Source organism: Lutjanus erythropterus, chromosome 23 (assembly GCF_056507025.1).
Source record: "Lutjanus erythropterus isolate fLutEry1 chromosome 23, fLutEry1.hap2, whole genome shotgun sequence".
NCBI classification, from domain to species: domain Eukaryota; kingdom Metazoa; phylum Chordata; class Actinopteri; order Lutjaniformes; family Lutjanidae; genus Lutjanus; species Lutjanus erythropterus.
This window is the reverse complement of record NC_139339.1, coordinates 10,589,527-10,612,737: the sequence shown is the minus strand read 5'-3', so window position 1 is coordinate 10,612,737 and position 23,211 is coordinate 10,589,527. Positions and strand designations below refer to the sequence as shown.

General features: G+C 48.3%; 2 protein-coding genes across 2 annotated transcripts in view; both read right to left on the bottom strand.

The window, feature by feature from the left end:
* Window positions 1-657: 657 nt before the first annotated feature.
* LOC146305619 (uncharacterized) lies at window positions 658-3,813 on the bottom strand. The gene is made up of 7 exons (XM_084712481.1): window positions 3,021-3,813; window positions 2,639-2,703; window positions 2,340-2,521; window positions 1,622-1,869; window positions 1,137-1,198; window positions 898-1,046; window positions 658-802 (listed from the first exon to the last, which is right to left on the bottom strand). The coding sequence occupies exons 1-7, from the start codon at window positions 3,723-3,725 to the stop codon at window positions 717-719; spliced, it is 1,497 nt and encodes a 498-aa protein (XP_084568607.1). The 5' UTR covers window positions 3,726-3,813; the 3' UTR covers window positions 658-716.
* Window positions 3,814-4,420: 607 nt separating this feature from the next.
* The window catches only part of LOC146305618 (uncharacterized), a 29,167-nt gene continuing 10,376 nt past the window's right edge, over window positions 4,421-23,211 (bottom strand). Inside the window, exons 3-8 of the mRNA XM_084713120.1 lie at window positions 20,490-21,065; window positions 18,135-19,589; window positions 15,570-16,535; window positions 6,966-7,128; window positions 5,412-5,980; window positions 4,421-4,471 (exon numbers count right to left, since the gene is read on the bottom strand). Coding sequence (XP_084569246.1) covers window positions 4,421-4,471; window positions 5,412-5,980; window positions 6,966-7,128; window positions 15,570-16,535; window positions 18,135-19,589; window positions 20,490-21,065 — 3,780 coding nt within the window. The remainder of the gene's footprint in view (window positions 4,472-5,411; window positions 5,981-6,965; window positions 7,129-15,569; window positions 16,536-18,134; window positions 19,590-20,489; window positions 21,066-23,211) is intronic.

The following is a 23,211-nucleotide window of genomic DNA, read 5'->3' as shown; positions in this document are numbered from 1 at the left end:
ATACAACTATGCATGATTAAATAAATACAGTTTGTATAAATATGAATGCAGACAGTGCAATGTTTTGACATGTGTATATATATCATGTACACCACGACCCTTCATAAAACTTGATGCATTGGTTCAGCGTTGGGTTTGGCAGCAGCTGTTCCTTCATTTAATTTGAGACACTCGTTCCCTTTACAGTATGCTCTCTCTGGAGCTGTTATGTTGCTATGCTGCAAATGAAAACCTAAACATGACCTTTATATGCATTTTTGACATTACATAATTTTAACTCCCTAATAAAACATCATTACATAATAATAACAATAATGATAACCATAATAATAACCATAAACATAATCATCTCCTTTGCTTGTGCAAAATACAAACTTATTAGACATAAAAGACATTAGACTAAAAGACATTAATAGTGCTACAGTGCCATTATCCTCTGACTCCCAGGGCTTGATAGAAGCGTTGCTATATATAAATATTTGGTTTATTATTCTAGTGGTGATTCAGTGGTCCAGGTGTTTAAAGTTGGCTGTGTCCTTCTGTTCCAGGATCCTGTTCACTTCGACAGTCTAGTCTCTGTTATTATTGTGTCCAGTCAGTGCAAAGTTAAATTTAGTAGTAAGCTCATCTGAAGCTGTACCCTTAGGCAATCATGAATCTTGGAATTTTACTGACAACAAAGTCATTTTTCATATTAATGGACATCAGCACTGATGCTACTGCTGGCTTGACAGTAGCCATGACAACAGTACCAGGCAGGATGCAGTGATGAGACTGATCTGGTTTTTCACTCCACTTGAAACTGGAAATGAGAAAAAAAGAAAAGAAACATTCGTTTAACAAACAGTTGCACACTGTTGTGTAATGTTTGAAATTTTGATCAAGAAATTTGCTTACCAATTCCATTGATGATGATGGAGCTGCCTTCAATGTCGAAGCCTGTTACACTTGAAGCCGCGCCGATCAAAACATTCGCAATCGCAGTGTTATTAGGAACATTTGTGCTATCAAAGATAATGTCCAGAAAGTTGACGACTGATCCATTTCTGTAGAAGGAGAAACAAAACATATTGTTTGAAAAATAATGTTTAAGCCAGGAGTCTTAAATTGTAACAAATGAAGTCTTAACAAATTACCTGAATTCCACCACATCCAAGGACCTGAAGGAGGAGAAGTTACCTTGGAAAAAAGGTGTAAGCTACAGAAACAGAAAACAAATTGTATTAAAACAATTTTTCAACATTTGAATTAGATAAAAAAAAATCTGTGTGCATGAATTGTGCATGTATGTTGGTATATCCCCCTTGATATCTATCATCAATTGCTTCTCAAAATTTAAAAAAGAAAAAAAAACAACAACAAACAAAAAAACAGCAGAATTATTTTCTCCTTTTCTCTAAAATGACCCATTGCTACTTCATTGTTCCCCTCTCTTTGTCTGCACCCATATTTAAAGAACAGTAGGAACTGGTAAGTGCATAAATCATATAACAATTACGCTGTAAATCATAGGTTGCATTATAAAATACTACCACAACGGTGCAGATTTTTTGAGTGGCAGCTTGAGCTCTCTGATAATTCAGATTGTGAACCAGCATTTCATTGAAAGGGTGAGACTTACCTGTCCCTTTATCATTGTTGATCGACTTTTAAAAGCTTGAGATGATGAATTCAGCAAGTCAGATGTAAATGTGTTGAGACGAGATCTGAAAGACACCATTACTGTTACACCTGCTGCAGTTGTAGGTGCAGCAGTTGCAGGTGCAGCAGTTGCAGGTGCAGCAGTTGCAGGTGCTGCAGTTGCAGGTGCCGCAGTTGCAGGTGCAGCAGTTGCAGGTGCAGCAGTCATAGGTACAGGAACTGGTCCAGCTGTAAAAACATTTAGTCAGAATAAGTGCATGGTGGTAAATTATATTTTGCATGTATGGTTCTGTGTTTTTAGCACAGAGTCAGTGGTCAAAGTCTTTTTTATGCTTGTAAATATCTCGTTGAGGTCACACATATATGCATAACACACAGGTACCCCACAATTACCCCACAGTTAGGGGCCTCCACATATGTGAAGGTCATAGGTCAAGCAAAGATTATATTATATTAGAGTATATTATATAAGGATCTCACTTGGCTTTGTTCATTGAGAAAGCTTGTGTTCTGTGCTGTGCTTGCTGCATTTTTAAACCAGCCACACTGAAATGTCCACTTCTTGCTCTGGTTATGTTCATATCTTAAGCAATAAATAAGTATTTGTGCCCAAAACAAAAAGATTTTTGTTATTCTGGTTTGATGTCACAGAAGTATGAGGACTGATTACAGTGAAACATTGTGCTGTGTTCACTCACCTGCTACTTGGACTGAAGAGGGAATGAAGTTCACGCTGAAGTTATTGCTGGAATTACTTGCAGCCTTTACTAAGACTTCAGCAACATAATTATTCTGTGGGAGTTCTGAAGTGGGAACAGTCTTATTGAACACAACATCAATTTCCGCTCTGGTTGTATCCACTCGTGAACCTGGAACACGGCTGTGTCATAAGAACAAACAGGAAAAGTGTCACTTAATAATATGAAATGATTCTGCTGCTGGTTGTTGTGTGGAATCTTGTTGTACAAACAAACAAGCTGTTAACTAATGTTTTTACCTGAACTTCTTCACAATGATGACGACAAACCGAGAACCAAATTCTGTGGTGTATATTTTCGTACACTGCAAAAAGAAAGACACATTAAAAGACCTTGACTAACCTTCTTGCAAAATATTCTTAAAATGTAATCCAAGTGTAATTTCATCCCCGGGCCTGAGCCTAAGTTGAAACACTGCATAATTTTGAAAATGTCAAAACAGTTGGCAAGAGGCCAAGATGGGGGCATGGGGTGGCAGAGGAAGTGTGCAGGGTGAGGGGATGGAGAAGGGCTTGCTCAGTGAGGTGGGAGGCCAACCTTTGATTTGGGTAGCCAACCTCTGATCATGCATAACACTGACACAGTTAATGACAAATTATTTAATTTTGAAAAATTACTCACTGTCACTATAACTCGTTGTTTAAGATTTTTGTATGAATTGCTGCTGGAATTATTGAGATCCTCTGTAAAAGGTTCTCCTAGCAACTCGACGACTATGACATAAATAGGCGGTGGAGCCAAAGTGGATGCTGCCGATGTTGGAACAGAAGTTGTTGTTGTTGTCACTGCTGTTGTCGTCATAGCATCAGTTGGTGTGGTTGGTGCTGCAGCTGTCGTTGTTAGAGCAGGAGTTGTTGTCATCCTTGCTGTTGTGGTTGTTGCTGCTGCTGTCATTGTCATAGTAGGAGCTGTTGTTACCGCTGCTGTTGCACTTGTCGTAGCAGGAGATGATGTTGTCACGACTGTTGTTGTTGTTGCTTCTGTCATTGTTGGCATAGCAGGAGCTGTTGTTGGAGCAGCAGTTGTTATTGTCATCGCTGCTGTTGTTGTTGTTGGAGCAACAGCTGTTGTGGCTGGTGTTGTCCTTGTTGTTGGAGCAGCAGTTGGGGTTGTTGTTGCTAGTGTCATAGCAGCAGCTGGTGTTGTAGTTGCTGCTATTGCTGTTGTTGGAGCAGGAGTTGTTGTTCTCACTGCTGTTGTTGTTGTTGTTGTTGTTGTCGTCATAGCATCAGTTGTTGTGGTTGGTGCTGCAGCTGTCATTGTTGTTAGACCAGAAGATGTTGTCATCATTGCTATTGTGGTTGTTGTTGCTGCTGACGTTGTCATACCAAGAGTTGTTATAGCTGGTGTTGTCGCTGTTGCCGGAGCAGCAATTGTTGTTGCTGCTGTTGTTGTTGTTGCAGGAGTTGTTGCTGCTGTCGTTGTTGTAGTTGCAGGAGTTGTAGTAGTTGCTACTGTTGTTGTTTTCGGAACAGCAGTTGTGGTTGTTGCTGCTGTCGTTGTTGTTGGAGCAGGAGTTATAGTAGTTGTTGTTGTCGGAACAGCAGGTGTGGATCTTGCTGCTGTCGTTGTTGTTGGAGCAGCAGTTGTGGTTGTTGCTGCTGTCATCGTTGTAGTCGCAGCGGTTGTTGTAAGTCCTGCTGTTGTTGTTGTTGGAGCAGCAGTTGTGGTTGTTGCTGCTGTCGTTGTTGTCGGACCTGTAGTTGTGGTTGCTGCTGCTGTCGTCGTTGTAGTCACGGGAGTTGTTGTAGGTGCTGCTGTTGTTGTTGTTGTTGTAGCAGCAGTTGTGGTTGTTGGCGCTACTGTCGTCGTTGCTGGTGCTACTGTCGTTGTTGTTGTTGGAGCTGCAGTTGCGGTTGTTGCTGCTGTCGTCGTAGTCGCAGGAGTTGTTGGAGTTCCTGCTGTTGTTGTTGTTGGAGCAGCAGTTGTGGTTGTTGCTGCTGTCGTTGGCGCTACTGTCGTTGCTGTTGTTGGAGCAGCAGTTGTGGTTGTTACCGCTGTCATTTTTGTGGGCGCTACTGTCATTGTTGTTCTTGTTGGAGCAGCAGTCGAGGTTGTTGCTGCTGTTGTTGCTGTAGTTGCAGGAGTTGTTGTTGGTGCTGCTCTTATTGTTGTTGGAGCAGCAGATGGACTTGTTGCTGCTGTTGTTGTTGTTGGCACTACTGTCGTTGTTGTCATTGCAGCAGCAGTTCTGGTTGTGGCTACTGTCGTCGTTGTTGGCGCTACTGTCGTTGTTGTTGTTGCAGTAGCAGTTGTGGTTGTTGCTGCTGTTGTTGTTGTGGGACCAGTAGTTGTGGTTGTTGCTGCTGTCGTCATTGTAGTCGCAGGAGTTGTTGTAAGTCCTGCTGTTGTTGTTGTCGGAGCAACAGTTGTGGGTGTTGCTGCTGTCGTTGTTGTTGGCGCTACTATCGTTGTTGTTGTTGGAGCAGCAGTTGTGGTTGTTGCTGCTGTCGTTGTTGTTGTTGGAGCAGCAGTTGTGGTTGTTGCTGCTGTCGTTGTTGTTGGACCAGCAGTTGTGGTTGTTGCTGCTGTCATCGTTGTAGTCGCAGGAGTTGTTGTAAGTCCTGCTGTTGTTGTTGTCGGAGCAACAGTTGTGGGTGTTGCTGCTGTCATTGTTGTTGGCGCTTCTGTCGTTGTTGTTGTTGGAGCAGCAGTTGTGGTTGTTGCTGCTGTCGTCGTTGCACTCACAGGAGTTCTTGTAGTTGCTGCTGTTGTTGTTGTCGGAGCAGCAGTTGTTGTTGTTGCTGCTGTAGTCGTTGTTGGCGCTACAGTCGTTGTTGTTGTTGCAGCAGCAGTTGTGGTTGTTGCGGGTGTCGTTGTTGTTGGCGCTCCTGTCGTTGTTGTTGTCGGAGCAGCAGTTGTGGTTGTTGCTGCTGTCGTTGTTGTTGGACCAGCAGTTGTGGTTGTTGCTGCTGTCGTCGTTGTAGTCATAGGAGTTCTTGTAGTTGCTGCTGTTGTTTTTGTCGGAGCAGCAGTTGTGGTTGTTGCTGCTGTCGTTGTTGTTGGACCAGCAGTTGTTGTAGTTGCTGCTGTCCTTGTTGTTGGAGCTGCAGTTGTGGTTGTTGCTGCTGTCGTTGTTGTTGCCACTAATGTTGTTGTTGTTGGAGCTGCAGTTGTGGTTGTTGCAGCTGTTGTTGTTGTAGTCGCAGGAGTTGTTGTAGGTGCTGATGTTGTTGTTGTCGGGGCAGCAGTTGTGGTTGTTGCTGCTGTCGTTGTTGTTGGAGCTGCAGTTGTGGTTGTTGCTGCTATCATTGTTATCGCTGCTGTCGTTGTTGTTGGCGCTGCTGTCGTTGTTGTTGTTGGAGCTGTAATTGTGGTTGTTACTGCTGTCGTTGTTGTTGGAGCAGCAGTTGTGGTTGTTGCTGCTATCGTCGTTGTTGGCGCTACTGTCGTTGTTGTTGGAGCAGAAGTTGTTGTAGTTGCTGCTGTCGTTGTTGTTCCTGCTGTCGTTGTTGTTGAAGCTTCTGTCGTTGTTGGAGCAGCAGTTGTTGTAGTTGCTGCTGTCGTTGTTGAGGCTACTGTCGTTGTTGTTGTTGTTGCTGCTGTCGTTGTTGTTCCTGCTGTCGTTGTTGTTGAAGCTTCTGTCGTTGTTGGAGCAGCGGTTGTTGTAGTTGCTGCTGTTGTGGTTGTTGCTGCTGTCGTTGTTGTTATTGGAGCTGCAGTTGTGGTTGTTGCTGCTGTCGTTGTTGTTGGAGCTGCAGTTGTGGTTGTTGCTGCTGTCGTCGTTGTTGGTGCTACTGTCGTCGTTGTTGGAGCAGCAGTTGTTGTAGTTGCTGCTGTTGTTGTTGTTGGAGCTGCAGTTGTGGTTGTTGCAGCTGTCGTCGTTGTTGGCGCTACTGTCGTTGTTGTTGGAGCAGCAGTTGTTGTAGCTGCTGCTGTTGTTGTTGTTGAAGCAGCAGTTGTGGTTGTTACTGCTGTCGTCGTTGTTGGAGCTACAGTTGTGGTTGTTGCTGCTGTCGTTGTTGTTGTTGCTGCTGTCGATGTTGTTGGAGCAGCAGTTGTTGTAGTTGCTGCTGTTGTGGTTGTTGCTGCTGTCGTTGTTTTTATTGGAGCTGCAGTTGTGGTTGTTGCTGCTATCGTTGTTGTTGGAGCTGCAGTTGTGGTTGTTGTTTCTGTCGTCGTTGTTGGTGCTACTGTCGTCGTTGTTGGAGAAGCAGTTGTGGTTGTTGCTGCTGTTGTTGGTGTTGGAGCAGCAGTTGTGGTTGTTGCTGCTGTTGTTGTTGTTGGAGCAACAGTTGTGGTTGTTGCTGCTGTCATCGTTGTTGGAGCAGCAGTTGTGGTTGTTGCTGCTGTCATCGTTGTTGGAGCAGCAGTTGTGGTTGTTGCTGCTGGCGTCGTTGTTGGCGCTACTGTTGTTGTTGTTGGAGCAGCAGTTGTTGTAGTTGCTGCTGTCGTCGTTGTTGGCGCTACTGTCGTCGTTGTTGGAGCAGCAGTTGTTGTAGTTGCTGCTGTCCTTGTTGTTAGAGAAGCAGCTCTGGTTAGTCCTGCTGTCGTCATTGTCGGAGCAGCAGCTGTTGTAGTTGCTACTGTCGTTGTTGTTGGAGCTGCAGGTGTGGTTGTTGTTGCTGTCGTCGTTGTTGGTGCTACTGTCGTCGTTGTTGGAGAAGCAGTTGTGGTTGTTGCTGCTGTCCTTGTTGTTAGAGAAGCAGCTCTGGTTAGTCCTGCTGTCGTCATTGTCGGAGCAGCAGCTGTTGTAGTTGCTACTGTCGTTGTTGTTGGAGCTGCAGTTCTGGTTGTTGCTGTCGTCGTTGTTGGTGCTACTGTCGTCGTTGTTGGAGAAGCAGTTGTTGTAGTTGCTGCTGTTGTTGTTGTTGGAGCAGCAGTTGTGGTTGTTTCTACTGTCGTCGTTGTTGGAGCTGCAGTTGTGGTTGTTGCTGCTGTCGTTGTTGTTGGTGCTACTGTCGTTGTTGTTGGAGCAGCAGTTGTTGTACTTGCTGCTGTTGTTGTTGTTGGCGCTGCTGTCGTTGTTGTTGGAACTGTAGATGTGGTTGTTGCTGCTGTCGTTGTTGTTGGCGCCACTGTCGTTGTTGTTGGAGCAGCAGTTGTTGTAGTTGCTGCTGTCGTTGTTGTTGGCGCTGCTGTTGTTGGTGTTGGAGCTGCAGTTGTGGTTGTTGCTGCTGTCGTTGTTGTTGGCGCTACTGTCATTGTTGTTGGAGCAGCAGTGGTGGTTGTTGCAGCTGTCGTCATTGTAGTCGCAGGAGTTGTTGTAGGTGCTGATGTTGTTGTTGTCGGGGGAGCAGTTGTGGTTGTTGCTGCTGTCGTTGTTGTTGGACCAGCAGTTGTGGTTGTTGCTGCTGTCGTCGTTGTTGGAGCAGCAGTTGTTATAGTTGCTGTTGTTGTTGTTGTCGGAGCAGCAGTTGTGGTTGTGGCTACTTTCGTTGTTGTTGGAGCTGCAGTTGTTGTTGTCGCTGCTGTCGTTGTTGTTATTGGAGCTGCAGTTGTGGTTGTTGCTTCTGTCGTTGTTGTTGGAGCAGCAGTGGTGGTTGTTGCTGCTGTCGTCGTTGTTGGTGCTACTGTCGTTGTTGTTGCTGCTGTCGTTGTTGTTGGAGCAGCAGTTGTTGTAGTTCCTGCTGTCGTTGTTGTTGCTACTGTCGTTGTTGTTGGTGCTACTGTCGTTGTTGTTGAAGCAGCAGTTGTGGTTGTTACTGCTGTCGTCGTTGTTGGCGCTACTGCCGTTGTTGTTGGAGCTGCAGTTGTGGTTGTTGCTGCTGTCGTCGTTGTTGGAGCTGCAGTTGTGGTTGTTGCTGCTGTCGTTGTTGTTGGTCCTACTGTCGTTGTTGTTGGAGCAGCAGTTGTTGTAGTTGCTGCTGTCGTTGTTGTTGGCACTGCTGTCGTTGGTCTTGGAGCTGCAGTTGTTGTTGTTGCTGCTGTCGTTGTTGGCGCTACTGTCGTTGTTGTTGGAACAGGAGTTCTTGTAGGTGCTGATGTTGTTGTTGTCGGGGCAACAGTTGTGGTTGTTGCTGCTGTCGTTGTTGGAGCAGCAGTTGTGGTTGTTGCTGCTTTTGTTGTTGTTGGCGCTACTGTCGTTGTTGTTGGAGCAGCAGTTGTGGTTGTTGCTGCTGTCGTTGTTGTTGGTGCTACTGTCGTTGTTGTTGGAGCAGCAGTTGTTGTAGTTGCTGCTGTCGTTGTTGTTGGCGCTACTGTCGTTGTTGTTGGTGCTGCAGTTGTTGTTGTTGCTGCTGTCGTTGTTGTTGGTGCTACTGTCGTTGTTGTTGGAGCAGCAGTTGTTGTAGTTGCTGCTGTCGTTGTTGGTGCTACTGTCGTTGTTGTTGTTGCTGCTGTCGTTGTTGTTGGAGCAGCAGTTCTTGTAGTTGCTGCTGTTGTGGTTGTTGCTGCTGTCGTTGTTGTTGTTGGAGCTGCAGTTGTGGTTGTTGCTGCTGTCGTCGTTGTAGTCACAGGAGTTGTTGTAGTTGCTGTTGTTGTTGTTGTCGGAGTAGCAGTTGTGGTTGTTGCTGCTGTCGTTGTTGTTTGGGCTACTGTCGTCGGTGTTGGAGCAGCAGTTGTTGTAGTTGCTACTGTCTTTGTTGTTGGCACTGTTGTCGTTGTTGTTGTTGGAGCTGCAGTTGTGGTTGTTACAACTGTCGTTGTTGTTGCTGCTGTCGTTGTTGTTGGTGCCACTGTCGTCGTTGTTGGAGCAGCAGTTGTTGTAGTTGCTGCTGTCGTTGTTGTTGGCGCTGCTGTCGTTGTTGTTGTTGGAGCTGCAGTTGTGGTTGGTGCTGTTGTCGTTGTTGTTGGCGATACGGTCGTTGTTGTTGGAGCAGCAGTTGTTGTAGTTCCTGCTGTTGTTGTTGTCGGAGCAGCAGTTGTGGTTGATGCTGCTGTCGTTGTTGTTGCCGCTATTGTTGTTGTTGTTGGAGCTGCAGTTGTGGTTGTTGCTGCTGTCGTTGTTGTTCCTGCTGTCGTTGTTGTTGGTGCTACTGTCGTTGTTGTTGGAGCAGCAGTTGTTGTAGTTGCTGCTGTTGTTGTTGTCGGAGCAGCAGTTGTGGTTGACGCTGCTGTCGTTGTTGTTGGTGCTACTGTCGTTGTTGGCGCTACTGTTGTTGTTGTTGGAGCTGCAGTTGTGGTTGTTGCTGCTGTTGTTGTTGTTGGTGCTACTGTCGTTGTTGTTGGAGCAGCAGTTGTTGTAGTTGCTGCTGTTGTGGTTGTTGCTGCTGTCGTTGTTGTTGTTGGAGCTGCAGTTGTGGTTGTTGCTGCTGTCGTCGTTGTAGTCGCAGGAGTTGTTGTAGTTGCTGTTGTTGTTGTTGTCGGAGTAGCAGTTGTGGTTGTTGCTGCTGTCATTGTTGTTGGGGCTACTGTCGTCGGTGTTGGAGCAGCAGTTGTTGTAGTTGCTACTGTCGTTGTTGTTGGCACTGTTGTCGTTGTTGTTGGAGCTGCAGTTGTGGTTGTTGCTACTGTCGTTGTTGTTGGAGCAGCAGTTGTTGTAGTTGCTGCTGTCGTTGTTGTTGGAGCTGCAGTTGTGGTTGTTGCTGCTGTCGTTGTTGTTGGTGCTACTGTCGTTGTTGTTGGAGCAGCAGTTGTTGTAGTTGCTGCTGTTGTGGTTGTTGCTGCTGTCGTTGTTGTTGTTGGAGCTGCAGTTGTGGTTGTTGCTGCTGTCGTCGTTGTAGTCGCAGGACTTGTTGGCGCTACTGTCGTTGTTGTTGGAGCAGCAGTTGTGGTTGTTGCTGCTGTCGTTGTTGTTGCTGCTTTCGTTGTTGTTGGTGCCACTGTCGTCGTTGTTGGAGCAGCAGTTGTTGTAGTTGCTGCTGTCGTTGTTGTTGGCGCTGCCGTCGTTGTTGTTGTTGGAGCTGCAGTTGTGGTTGGTGCTGTTGTCGTTGTTGTTGGAGCCGCAGTTGTGGTTGTTGCTGCTGTCGTCGTTGTTGGCGCTACGGTCGTTGTTGTTGGAGCAGCAGTTGTTGTAGTTGCTGCTGTTGTTGTTGTCGGAGCAGCAGTTGTGGTTGATGCTGCTGTCGTTGTTGTTGGCGCAACTGTCGTTGTTGTTGGAGCTGCAGTTGTGGTTGTTGCTGCTGTCGTTGTTGTTCCTGCTGTCGTTGTTGTTGGTGCTACTGTCGTTGTTGTTGGAGCAGCAGTTGTTGTACTTGCTGCTGTCGTTGTTGTTGGAGCTGTAGTTGTGGTTGTTGCTGCTGTCGTTGTTGTTGGAGCAGCAGGTGTGGTTGATGCTGCTGTAGTTGTTGTTGGCGCTACTGTCGTTGTTGTTGGAGCTGCATTTGTGGTTGTTGCTGCTGTCGTTGTTGTTGGCGCTACTGTCGTTGTTGTTGGAGCAGCAGTTGTTGTAGTTGCTGCTGTCGTTGTTGTTGTTGTAGCTGCAGTTGTGGTTGTTGCTGCTGTCGTTGTTGTTGGCGCTACTGTTGTTGTTGGAGCTGCAGTTGTGGTTGTTGCTGCTGTCGTTGTTGTTGGTCCTACTGTCGTTGTTGTTGGAGCAGCAGTTGTTGTAGTTGCTGCTGTTGTGGTTGTTGCTACTGTCGTTGTTGTTGGAACTGCAGTTGTGGTTGTTGCTGCTGTCGTTGTTGTTGGCACTACTGTCGTTGTTGTTGGAGCAGCAGTTGTGGTTGTTGCTGCTGTTGTTGTTGTAGTCGCAGGAGTTGTTGTAGGTACTGACGTTGTTGTTGTCGGGGCAGCAGTTGTGGTTGTTGCTGCTGTCGTTGTTGTTGGAGCAGCAGTTGTGGTTGTTGCTGCTGTCGTCGTTGTTGGTGCTACTGTCGTTGTTGTTGGAGCAGCAGTTGTTGTAGTTGCTGCTGTTGTTGTTGTCGGAGCAGCAGTTGTGGTTGATGCTGCTGTCGTTGTTGTTGGCGCTACTGTCATTGTTGTTGGAGCTGCAGTTGTGGTTGTTGCTGCTGTCGTTGTTGTAGTCGCAGGAGTTGTTGTAGGTGCTGACGTTGTTGTTGTCGGGGCAGCAGTTGTGGTTGTTGCTGCTGTCGTTGTTGTTGGAGCAGCAGTTGTGGTTGTTGCTGCTGTCGTCGTTGTTGGCGCTACTGTCGTTGTTGTTGGAGCACCAGTTGTTGTAGTTGCTGCTGTTGTTGTTGTCGGAGCAGCAGTTGTGGTTGATGCTGCTGTTGTTGTTGTTCCTGCTGTCGTTGTTGTTGGTGCTACTGTCGTTGTTGTTGGCGTTACTGATGTTGTTGTTGGAGCTGCAGTTGTGGTTGTTGCTGCTGTTGTTGTTGTTGGTGCTACTGTCGTTGTTGTTGGAGCAGCAGTTGTTGTAGTTGCTGCTGTTGTGGTTGTTGCTGCTGTCGTTGTTGTTGTTGGAGCTGCAGTTGTGGTTGTTGCTGCTGTCGTCGTTGTAGTCGCAGGACTTGTTGGCGCTACTGTCGTTGTTGTTGGAGCAGCAGTTGTTGTAGTTGCTGCTGTTGTTGTTGTCGGAGCAGCAGTTGTGGTTGATGCTGCTGTCGTTGTTGTTCCTGCTGTCGTTGTTGTTGGCGCTACTGTCGTTGTTGTTGGAGCAGCAGTTGTTGTAGTTGCTACTGTCGTTGTTGTTGGCGCTGCTGTCGTTGTTGTTGGAGCTGCAGTTGTGGTTGTTGCTACTGTCGTTGTTGTTGGAGCAGCAGTTGTTGTAGTTGCTGCTGTCGTTGTTGTTGGAGCTGCAGTTGTGGTTGTTGCTGCTGTCGTTGTTGTTGGTGCTACTGTCGTTGTTGTTGGAGCAGCAGTTGTTGTAGTTGCTCCTGCTGTTGTGGTTGTTGCTGCTGTCGTTGTTGTAGTTGCTGCTGTCGTTGTTGTTGGCGCTACTGTTGTTGTTGTTGGAGCAGCAGTTGTTGTAGTTGCTGCTGTCGTCGTTGTTGGCGCTACTGTCGTCGTTGTTGGAGCAGCAGTTGTTGTAGTTGCTGCTGTCCTTGTTGTTGGCGCTGCCGTCGTTGTTGTTGTTGGAGCTGCAGTTGTGGTTGGTGCTGTTGTCGTTGTTGTTGGAGCAGCAGTTGTGGTTGTTGCTGCTGTCGTCGTTGTTGGCGCTACGGTCGTTGTTGTTGGAGCAGCAGTTGTTGTAGTTGCTGCTGTCGTTGTTGTTGGCGCAACTGTCGTTGTTGTTGGAGCTGCAGTTGTGGTTGTTGCTGCTGTCGTTGTTGTTCCTCCTGTCGTTGTTGTTGGTGCTACTGTCGTTGTTGTTGGAGCAGCAGTTGTTGTACTTGCTGCTGTCGTTGTTGTTGGAGCTGTAGTTGTGGTTGTTGCTGCTGTCGTTGTTGTTGGAGCAGCAGGTGTGGTTGATGCTGCTGTAGTTGTTGTTGGCGCTACTGTCGTTGTTGTTGGAGCTGCAGTTGTGGTTGTTGCTGCTGTCGTTGTTGTTGGTGCTACTGTCGTTGTTGTAGGAGCAGCAGTTGTTGTAGTTGCTGCTGTCGTTGTTGTTGTTGTAGCTGCAGTTGTGGTTGTTGCTGCTGTCGTTGTTGTTGGCGCTACTGTTGTTGTTGGAGCTGCAGTTGTGGTTGTTGCTGCTGTCGTTGTTGTTGGTCCTACTGTCGTTGTTGTTGGAGCAGCAGTTGTTGTAGTTGCTGCTGTTGTGGTTGTTGCTACTGTCGTTGTTGTTGGAACTGCAGTTGTGGTTGTTCCTGCTGTCGTTGTTGTTGGCACTACTGTCGTTGTTGTTGGAGCAGCAGTTGTGGTTGTTGCTGCTGTCTTTGTTGTAGTCGCAGGAGTTGTTGTAGGTACTGACGTTGTTGTTGTCGGGGCAGCAGTTGTGGTTGTTGCTGCTGTCGTTGTTGTTGGAGCAGCAGTTGTGGTTGTTGCTGCTGTCGTCGTTGTTGGTGCTACTGTCGTTGTTGTTGGAGCAGCAGTGGTTGTAGTTGCTGCTGTTCTTCTTGTCGGAGCAGCAGTTGTGGTTGATGCTGCTGTCGTTGTTGTTGGCGCTACTGTCGTTGTTGTTGGAGCTGCAGTTGTGGTTGTTGCTGCTGTCGTTGTTGTAGTCACAGGAGTTGTTGTAGGTGCTGACGTTGTTGTTGTCGGGGCAGCAGTTGTGGTTGTTGCTGCTGTCGTTGTTGTTGGAGCAGCAGTTGTGGTTGTTGCTTCTGTCGTCGTTGTTGGCGCTACTGTCGTTGTTGTTGGAGCAGCAGTTGTTGTAGTTGCTGCTGTTGTTGTTGTCGGAGCAGCAGTTGTGGTTGATGCTGCTGTCGTTGTTGTTCCTGCTGTCGTTGTTGTTGGTGCTACTGTCGTTGTTGTTGGCGCTACTGTTGTTGTTGTTGGAGCTGCAGTTGTGGTTGTTGCTGCTGTTGTTGTTGTTGGTGCTACTGTCGTTGTTGTTGGAGCAGCAGTTGTTGTAGTTGCTGCTGTTGTGGTTGTTGCTGCTGTCGTTGTTGTTGTTGGAGCTGCAGTTGTGGTTGTTGCTGCTGTCGTCGTTGTAGTCGCAGGAGTTGTTGTAGTTGCTGTTGTTGTTGTTGTCGGAGTAGCAGTTGTGGTTGTTGCAGCTGTCGTTGTTGTTGGGGCTACTGTCGTCGGTGTTGGAGCAGCAGTTGTTGTAGTTCCTACTGTCGTTGTTGTTGGCACTGTTGTCGTTGTTGTTGTTGGAGTTGCAGTTGTGGTTGTTGCAACTGTCATTGTTGTTGCTGCTGTCGTTGTTGTTGGTGCCACTGTCGTCGTTGTTGGAGCAGCAGTTGATGCAGTTGCTTCTGTCGTTGTTGTTGGCACTGCTGTCGTTGTTGTTGTTGGAGCTGCAGTTGTGGTTGTTGCTGTTGTCGTTGTTGTTGGAGCAGCAGTTTTGGTTGTTGCTGCTGTCCTCGTTGTTGGCGCTACGGTCGTTGTTGTTGGAGCAGCAGTTGTTGTAGTTGCTGCTGTTGTTGTTGTTGGAGCAGCAGTTGTGGTTGATGCTGCTGTCGTCGTTGTTGGCGCTACTGTCGTTGTTGTTGCAGCTGCAGTTGTGGTTGTTGCTGCTGTCGTTGTTGTTCCTGCTGTCGTTGTTGTTGGTGCTACTGTCGTTGTTGTTGGAGCAGCAGTTGTTGTACTTGCTGCTGTCGTTGTTGTTGGAGCTGCAGTTGTGGTTGTTGCTGCTGTCGTTGTTGTTGGAGCAGCAGTTGTGGTTGTTGCTGCTGTAGTTGTTGTTGGCGCTACTGTCGTTGTTGTTGGAGCTGCAGTTGTGGTTGTTGCTGCTGTAGTTGTTGTTGGCGCTACTGTCGTTGTTGTTGGAGCAGCAGTTGTTGTAGTTGCTGCTGTCGTTGTTGTTGGAGCAGCAGTTGTGGTTGTTGCTGCTGTCGTTGTTGTTGGCGCTACTGTTGTTGTTGTTGGAGCTGCAGTTGTGGTTGTTGCTGCTGTCGTTGTTGTTGGTCCTACTGTCGTTGTTGTTGGAGCAGCAGTTGTTGTAGTTGCTGCTGTTGTGGTTGTTGCTACTGTCGTTGTTGTTGTTGGAGCTGCAGTTGTGGTTGTTGCTGCTGTCGTTGTTGTTGGCACTACTGTCGTTGTTGTTGGAGCAGCAGTTGTGGTTGTTGCTGCTGTCGTTGTTATAGTCGCAGGAGTTGTTGTACGTGCTGACGTTGTTGTTGTCCGGGCAGCAGTTGTGGTTGTTGCTGCTGTCGTTGTTGTTGGTGCTGCTGTCGTTGTTGTTGGCGCTACTGTTGTTGTTGTTGGAGCAGCAGTTGTTGTAGTTGCTGCTATTGTGGTTGTTGCTACTGTCGTTGTTGTTGTTGGAGCTGCAGTTGTGGTTTTTGCTGCTGTCGTTGTTGTTGGCACTACTGTTGTTGTTGTTGGAGCAGCAGTTGTGGTTGTTGCTGCTGTCGTTGTTGTAGTCGCAGGAGTTGTTGTAGGAGCTGACGTTGTTGTTGTCGGGGCAGCAGTTGTGGTTGTTGCTGCTGTCGTTGTTGTTGGAGCAGCAGTTGTGGTTGTTCCTGCTGTCGTCGTTGTTGGCGCTACTGTCGTTGTTGTTGGAGCAGCAGTTGTTGTAGTTGCTGCTGTTGTTGTTGTCGGAGCAGCAGTTGTGGTTGATGCTGCTGTCGTTGTTGTTCCTGCTGTCGTTGTTGTTGGACCAGCAGTTGTTGTAGTTGCTGCTGTCGTTGTTGTTGGCGCTGCTGTCGTCGTTGTTGGAGCTGCAGCTGTGGTTGTTGCTACTGTGGTTGTTGTTGGAGCAGCAGTTGTTGTAGTTGCTGCTGTCGTTGTTGTTGGAGCTTCAGTTGTGGTTGTTGCTGCTGTCGTTGTTGTTGGCGCTACTGTTGTTGTTGTTGCAGCTGCAGTTGTGGTTGTTGCTGCTGTCGTTGTTGTTGGTGCTACTGTCGTTGTTGTTGGAGCAGCAGTTGTTGTAGTTGCTGCAGTTGTGGTTGTTGCTGCTGTCGTTGTTGTTGGTGCTGCTGTCGTTGTTGTTGGCGCTACTGTTGTTGTTGTTGGAGCAGCAGTTGTTGTAGTTGCTGCTATTGTGGTTGTTGCTACTGTCGTTGTTGTTGTTGGAGCTGCAGTTGTGGTTTTTGCTGCTGTCGTTGTTGTTGGCACTACTGTTGTTGTTGTTGGAGCAGCAGTTGTGGTTGTTGCTGCTGTCGTTGTTGTAGTCGCAGGAGTTGTTGTAGGAGCTGACGTTGTTGTTGTCGGGGCAGCAGTTGTGGTTGTTGCTGCTGTCGTTGTTGTTGGAGCAGCAGTTGTGGTTGTTGCTGCTGTCGTCGTTGTTGGCGCTACTGTCGTTGTTGTTGGAGCAGCAGTTGTTGTAGTTGCTGCTGTCGTTGTTGTTGGCGCTGCTGTCGTTGTTGTTGGAGCAGCAGTTGTGGTTGTTGCTGCTGTAGTTGTTGTTGGCGCTACTGTCGTTGTTGTTGGAGCTGCAGTTGTGGTTGTTGCTGATGTCGTTGTTGTTGGTGTTACTGTCGTTGTTGTTGGAGCTGCAGTTGTGGTTGTTGCTGCTGTCGTTGTTGTTGGAGCAGCAGTTGTGGTTGTTGCTGCTGTAGTTGTTGTTGGCGCTACTGTCGTTGTTGTTGGAGCTGCAGTTGTGGTTGTTGCTGCTGTCGTTGTTGTTGGCGCTACTGTCGTTGTTGTTGGAGCAGCAGTTGTCGTAGTTGCTGCTGTCGTTGTTGTTGGCGCTGCTGTCGTTGTTGTTGGAGCTGCAGTTGTGGTTGTTGCTGCTGTCGTTGTTGTTGGAGCAGCAGTTGTGGTTGTTGCTGCTGTCGTTGTTGTTGGCGCTACTGTCGTTGTTGTTGGAACAGCAGTTGTTGCAGTTGCTGCTGCCGTTGTTGTTGGAGCAGCAGTTGTGGTTGTTGCTGCTGTCGTTGTTGTTGGCGCTACCGTTGTTGTTGTTGCAGCTGCAGTTGTGGTTGTTGCTGCTGTCGTTGTTGTTGGTGCTACTGTCGTTGTTCTTGGAGCAGCAGTTGTTGTAGTTGCTGCAGTTGTGGTTGTTGCTGCTGTCGTTGTTGTTGGTGCTACTGTCGTTGTTGTTGGAGCAGCAGTTGTTGTAGTTGCTGCTGTTGTTGTTGTTGGACCAGCAGTCGTTGTTGCTGCTGCCGTTGTTGTTGGCGCTACTGTCGTTGTTGTTGGAGCTGCAGTTGTGGTTGTTGCTGCTGTCGTTGTTGTTGGTGCTACTGTCGTTGTTTTTGGAGCAGCAGTTGTTGTAGTTGCTGCTGTTGTGGTTGTTGCTACTGTCGTTGTTGTTGGTGCTACTGTCGTTGTTGTTGGAGCAGCAGTTGTTGTAGTTGCTGCTGTCGTTGTTGTTGGAGCAGCAGTTGTTGTTGTTGCTGCTGTCGTTGTTGTTGGCGCTGCCGTCGTTGTTGTTGTTGGAGCTGCAGTTGTGGTTGGTGCTGTTGTCGTTGTTGTTGGAGCTGCAGTTGTGGTTGTTGCTGCTGTCGTTGTTGTTGGTGGTACTGTCGTTGTTGTTGGAGCAGCAGTTGTTGTAGTTGCTGCTGTCGTTGTTGTTGGCGCTGCTGTCGTTGTTGTTGGAGCAGCAGTTGTGGTTGTTGCTGCTGTAGTTGTTGTTGGCGCTACTGTTGTTGTTGTTGGAGCTGCAGTTGTGGTTGTTGCTGCTGTCGTTGTTGTTGGCGCTACTGTCGTTGTTGTTGAAGCAGCAGTTGTTGTAGTTGCTGCTGTTGTGGTTGTTGCTGCTGTCGTTGTTGTTGGAGCAGCAGTTGTGGTTGTTGCTGCTGTCGTTGTTGTTGGCGCTACTGTCGTTGTTGTTGGAGCTACAGTTGTGGTTGTTGCTGATGTCGTTGTTGTTGGTGCTACTGTCGTTGTTGTTGGAGCTGCAGTTGTGGTTGTTGCTGCTGTCGTTGTTGTTGGAGCAGCAGTTGTGGTTGTTGCTGCTGTAGTTGTTGTTGGCGCTACTGTCGTTGTTGTTGGAGCAGCAGTTGTGGTTGTTGCTGCTGTAGTTGTTGTTGGCGCTACTGTCGTTGTTGTTGGAGCTGCAGTTGTGGTTGTTGCTGCTGTCGTTGTTGTTGGCGCTACTGTCGTTGTTGTTGGAGCAGCAGTTGTCGTAGTTGCTGCTGTCGTTGTTGTTGGCGCTGCTGTCGTTGTTGTTGGAGCTGCAGTTGTGGTTGTTGCTGCTGTCGTTGTTGTTGGTGCTACTGTCGTTGTTGTTGGAGCAGTAGTTGTTGTGGTTGCTGCTGTTGTGGTTGTTGTTGTTGTAGCTGCAGTTGTGGTTGTTGCTGCTGTCGTTGTTGTTGGAGCAGCAGTTGTGGTTGTTGCTGCTGTCGTTGTTGTTGGCGCTACTGTCGTTGTTGTTGGAGCTGCAGTTGTGGTTGTTGCTGCTGTCGTTGTTGTTGGTGCTACTGTCGTTGTTGTTGGAGCAGCAGTTGTTGTAGTTGCTGCTGTCGTTGTTGTTGGAGCAGCAGTTGTTGTTGTTGCTGCTGTCGTTGTTGTTGGCGCTGCCGTCGTTGTTGTTGTTGGAGGTGCAGTTGTGGTTGGTGCTGTTGTCGTTGTTGTTGGAGCTGCAGTTGTGGTTGTTGCTGCTGTCGTTGTTGTTGGCGCTACTGTCGTTGTTGTTGGAGCAGCAGTTGTTGTAGTTGCTGCTGTCGTTGTTGTTGGCGCTGCTGTCGTTGTTGTTGGAGCAGCAGTTGTGGCTGTTGCTGCTGTAGTTGTTGTTGGCGCTACTGTTGTTGTTGTTGGAGCTGCAGTTGTGGTTGTTGCTGCTGTCGTTGTTGTTGGCGCTACTGTCGTTGTTGTTGGAGCAGCAGTTGTTGTAGTTGCTGCTGTTGTGGTTGTTGCTGCTGTCGTTGTTGTTGGAGCAGCAGTTGTGGTTGTTGCTGCTGTCGTTGTTGTTGGCGCTACTGTCGTTGTTGTTGGAGCAGCAGTTGTTGTAGTTGCTGCTGTTGTGGTTGTGGCTGCTGTCGTCGTTGTTGGAGCAGCAGTTGTGGTTGTTGCTGCTGTCGTTGTTGTTGGCGCTACCGTTGTTGTTGTTGCAGCTGCAGTTGTGGTTGTTGCTGCTGTCGTTGTTGTTGGTGCTACTGTCGTTGTTCTTGGAGCAGCAGTTGTTGTAGTTGCTGCAGTTGTGGTTGTTGCTGCTGTCGTTGTTGTTGGTGCTACTGTCGTTGTTGTTGGAGCAGCAGTTGTTGTAGTTGCTGCTGTCGTTATTGTTGGACCAGCAGTCGTTGTTGCTGCTGCCGTTGTTGTTGGCGCTACTGTCGTTGTTGTTGGAGCTGCAGTTGTGGTTGTTGCTGCTGTCGTTGTTGTTGGTGCTACTGTCGTTGTTTTTGGAGCAGCAGTTGTTGTAGTTGCTGCTGTTGTGGTTGTTGCTACTGTCGTTGTTGTTGGTGCTACTGTCGTTGTTGTTGGAGCAGCAGTTGTTGTAGTTGCTGCTGTCGTTGTTGTTGGAGCAGCAGTTGTTGTTGTTGCTGCTGTCGTTGTTGTTGGCGCTGCCGTCGTTGTTGTTGTTGGAGCTGCAGTTGTGGTTGGTGCTGTTGTCGTTGTTGTTGGAGCTGCAGTTGTGGTTGTTGCTGCTGTCGTTGTTGTTGGCGCTACTGTCGTTGTTGTTGGAGCAGCAGTTGTTGTAGTTGCTGCTGTCGTTGTTGTTGGCGCTGCTGTCGTTGTTGTTGGAGCAGCAGTTGTGGTTGTTGCTGCTGTAGTTGTTGTTGGCGCTACTGTTGTTGTTGTTGGAGCTGCAGTTGTGGTTCTTGCTGCTGTCGTTGTTGTTGGCGCTACTGTCGTTGTTGTTGAAGCAGCAGTTGTTCTAGTTGCTGCTGTTGTGGTTGTTGCTGCTGTCGTTGTTGTTGGAGCAGCAGTTGTGGTTGTTGCTGCTGTCGTTGTTGTTGGCGCTACTGTCGTTGTTGTTGGAGCTACAGTTGTGGTTGTTGCTGATGTCGTTGTTGTTGGTGCTACTGTCGTTGTTGTTGGAGCTGCAGTTGTGGTTGTTGCTGCTGTCGTTGTTGTTGGAGCAGCAGTTGTGGTTGTTGCTGCTGTAGTTGTTGTTGGCGCTACTGTCGTTGTTGTTGGAGCAGCAGTTGTGGTTGTTGCTGCTGTAGTTGTTGTTGGCGCTACTGTCGTTGTTGTTGGAGCTGCAGTTGTGGTTGTTGCTGCTGTCGTTGTTTTTCCTGTTGTCGTTGTTGTTGGTGCTACTGTCGTTGTTGTTGGAGCAGCAGTTGTTGTGGTTGCTGCTGTTGTGGTTGTTCTTGCTGTCGTTGTTGTTGTTGTAGCTGCAGTTGTGGTTGTTGCTGCTGTCGTTGTTGTTGGAGCAGCAGTTGTGGTTGTTGCTGCTGTCGTTGTTGTTGGCGCTACTGTCGTTGTTGTTGGAGCTGCAGTTGTGGTTGTTGCTGCTGTCGTTGTTGTTGGTGCTACTGTCGTTGTTGTTGGAGCAGCAGTTGTTGTAGTTGCTGCTGTCGTTGTTGTTGGAGCAGCAGTTGTGGTTGTTGCTGCTGTCGTTGTTGTTGGCGCTACTGTTGTTGTTGTTGCAGCTGCAGTTGTGGTTGTTGCTGCTGTCGTTGTTGTTGGTGCTACTGTCGTTGTTGTTGGAGCAGCAGTTGTTGTAGTTGCTGCTGTTGTGGTTGTTGCTACTGTCGTTGTTGTTGGTGCTACTGTCGTTGTTGTTGGAGCAGCAGTTGTTGTAGTTGCTGCTGTCGTTGTTGTTGGAACAGCAGTTGTTGTTGTTGCTGCTGTCGTTGTTGTTGGCGCTACTGTTGTTGTTGTTGCAGCTGCAGTTGTGGTTGTTGCTGCAGTTGTGGTTGTTGCTGCTGTCGTTGTTGTTGGAGCAGCAGTTGTGGTTGTTGCTGATGTCGTTGTTGTTGGCGCTACTGTCGTTGTTGTTGGAGCAGCAGTTGTTGTAGTTGCTGCTGTCGTTGTTGTTGGAGCAGCAGTTGTGGTTGTTGCTGCTGTCGTTGTTGTTGGCGCTACTGTTGTTGTTGTTGCAGCTGCAGTTGTGGTTGTTGCTGCTGTCGTTGTTGTTGGTGCTACTGTCGTTGTTGTTGGAGCAGCAGTTGTTGTAGTTGCTGCAGTTGTGGTTGTTGCTGCTACTGTCGTTGTTGTTGGAGCAGCAGTTGTTGTAGTTGCTGCTGTCGTTGTTGGTGGAGCAGCAGTCGTTGTTGCTGCTGTCGTTGTTGTTGGCGCTACTGTCGTTGTTGTTGGAGCTGCACTTGTGGTTGTTGCTGCTGTCGTTGTTGTTGGTGCTACTGTCGTTGTTGTTGGAGCAGCAGTTGTTGTAGTTGCTGCTGTCGTTGTTGTTGGAGCCGCAGTTGTGGTTATTGCTGCTGTGGTTGTTGTTGGCGCTACTGTTGTTGTTGTTGCAGCTGCAGTTGTGGTTGTTGCTGCTGTCGTTGTTGTTGGTGCTACTGTCGTTGTTGTTGGAGCAGCAGTTGTTGTAGCTGCTGCTGTTGTGGTTGTTGCTGCTGTCGTTGTTGTTGGAGCAGCAGTTGTGGTTGTTGCTGTTGTCGTTGTTGTTGGCGCTACTGTCGTTGTTGTTGGAGCAGCAGTTGTCGTAGTTGCTGCTGTCGTTGTTGTTGACGCTGCTGTCGTTGTTGTTGGAGCTGCAGTTGTGGTTGTTGCTGCTGTCGTTGTTGTTGCTGCTGTCGTTGTTGTTGGTGCTACTGTCGTTGTTGTTGGAGCAGCAGTTGTTGTGGTTGCTGCTGTTGTGGTTGTTGTTGCTGTCGTTGTTGTTGTTGGAGCTGCAGTTGTGGTTGTTGCTGCTGTCGTTGTTGTTGGAGCAGCAGTTGTGGTTGTTGCTGCTGTCGTTGTTGTTGGCGCTACTGTCGTTGTTGTTGGAGCTGCAGTTGTGGTTGTTGCTACTGTCGTTGTTGTTGGTGCTCCTGTCGTTGTTGTTGGAGCAGCAGTTGTTGTAGTTGCTGCTGTTGTGGTTGTTGCTGCTGTCGTTGTTGTTGACGCTACTGTCGTTGTTGTTGGAGCAGCAGTTGTTGTAGTTGCTGCTGTTGTGGTTGTTGCTGCTGTCGTTGTTGTTGGAGCAGCAGTTGTGGTTGTTGCTGCTGTCGTTGTTGTTGGCGCTACTGTCGTTGTTGTTGGAGCTACAGTTGTGGTTGTTGCTGATGTCGTTGTTGTTGGTGCTACTGTCGTTGTTGTTGGAGCTGCAGTTGTGGTTGTTGCTGCTGTCGTTGTTGTTGGAGCAGCAGTTGTGGTTGTTGCTGCTGTAGTTGTTGTTGGCGCTACTGTCGTTGTTGTTGGAGCTGCAGTTGTGGTTGTTGCTGCTGTAGTTGTTGTTGGCGCTACTGTCGTTGTTGTTGGAGCTGCAGTTGTGGTTGTTGCTGCTGTCGTTGTTGTTGGCGCTACTGTCGTTGTTGTTGGAGCAGCAGTTGTCGTAGTTGCTGCTGTCGTTGTTGTTGGCGCTGCTGTCGTTGTTGTTGGAGCTGCAGTTGTGGTTGTTGCTGCTGTCGTTGTTGTTGGCGCTACTGTCGTTGTTGTTGGAGCTGCAGTTGTGGTTGTTGCTGCTGTCGTTGTTGTTGGAGCAGCAGTTGTGGTTGTTGCTGCTGTAGTTGTTGTTGGCGCTACTGTCGTTGTTGTTGGAGCTGCAGTTGTGGTTGTTGCTGCTGTAGTTGTTGTTGGCGCTACTGTCGTTGTTGTTGGAGCTGCAGTTGTGGTTGTTGCTGCTGTCGTTGTTGTTGGCGCTACTGTCGTTGTTGTTGGAGCAGCAGTTGTTGTAGTTGCTGCTGTTGTGGTTGTTGCTGCTGTCGTTGTTGTTGGAGCAGCAGTTGTGGTTGTTGCTGCTGTCGTTGTTGTTGGCGCTACTGTCGTTGTTGTTGGAGCTACAGTTGTGGTTGTTGCTGATGTCGTTGTTGTTGGTGCTACTGTCGTTGTTGTTGGAGCTGCAGTTGTGGTTGTTGCTGCTGTCGTTGTTGTTGGAGCAGCAGTTGTGGTTGTTGCTGCTGTAGTTGTTGTTGGCGCTACTGTTGTTGTTGTTGGAGCTGCAGTTGTGGTTGTTGCTGCTGTCGTTGTTGTTGGCGCTACTGTCGTTGTTGTTGAAGCAGCAGTTGTTGTAGTTGCTGCTGTTGTGGTTGTTGCTGCTGTCGTTGTTGTTGGAGCCGTAGTTGTTGTAGTTGCTGCTGTTGTGGTTGTTGCTGCTGTCGTTGTTGTTGGAGCAGCAGTTGTGGTTGTTGCTGCTGTCGTTGTTGTTGGCGCTACTGTCGTTGTTGTTGGAGCTGCAGTTGTGGTTGTTGCTGCTGTCGTTGTTGTTGGCGCTACTGTCGTTGTTGTTGGAGCAGCAGTTGTTGTAGTTGCTGCTGTTGTGGTTGTTGCTGCTGTCGTTGTTGTTGGCGCTACTGTCGTTGTTGTTGGAGCTACAGTTGTGGTTGTTGCTGCTGTCGTTGTTGTTGGTGCTACTGTCGTTGTTGTTGGAGCTGCAGTTGTGGTTGTTGCTGCTGTCGTTGTTGTTGGAGCAGCAGTTGTGGTTGTTGCTGCTGTAGTTGTTGTTGGCGCTATTGTCGTTGTTGTTGGAGCAGCAGTTGTGGTTGTTGCTGCTGTCGTTGTTGTTGGCGCTACTGTCGTTGTTGTTGGAGCAGCAGTTGTCGTAGTT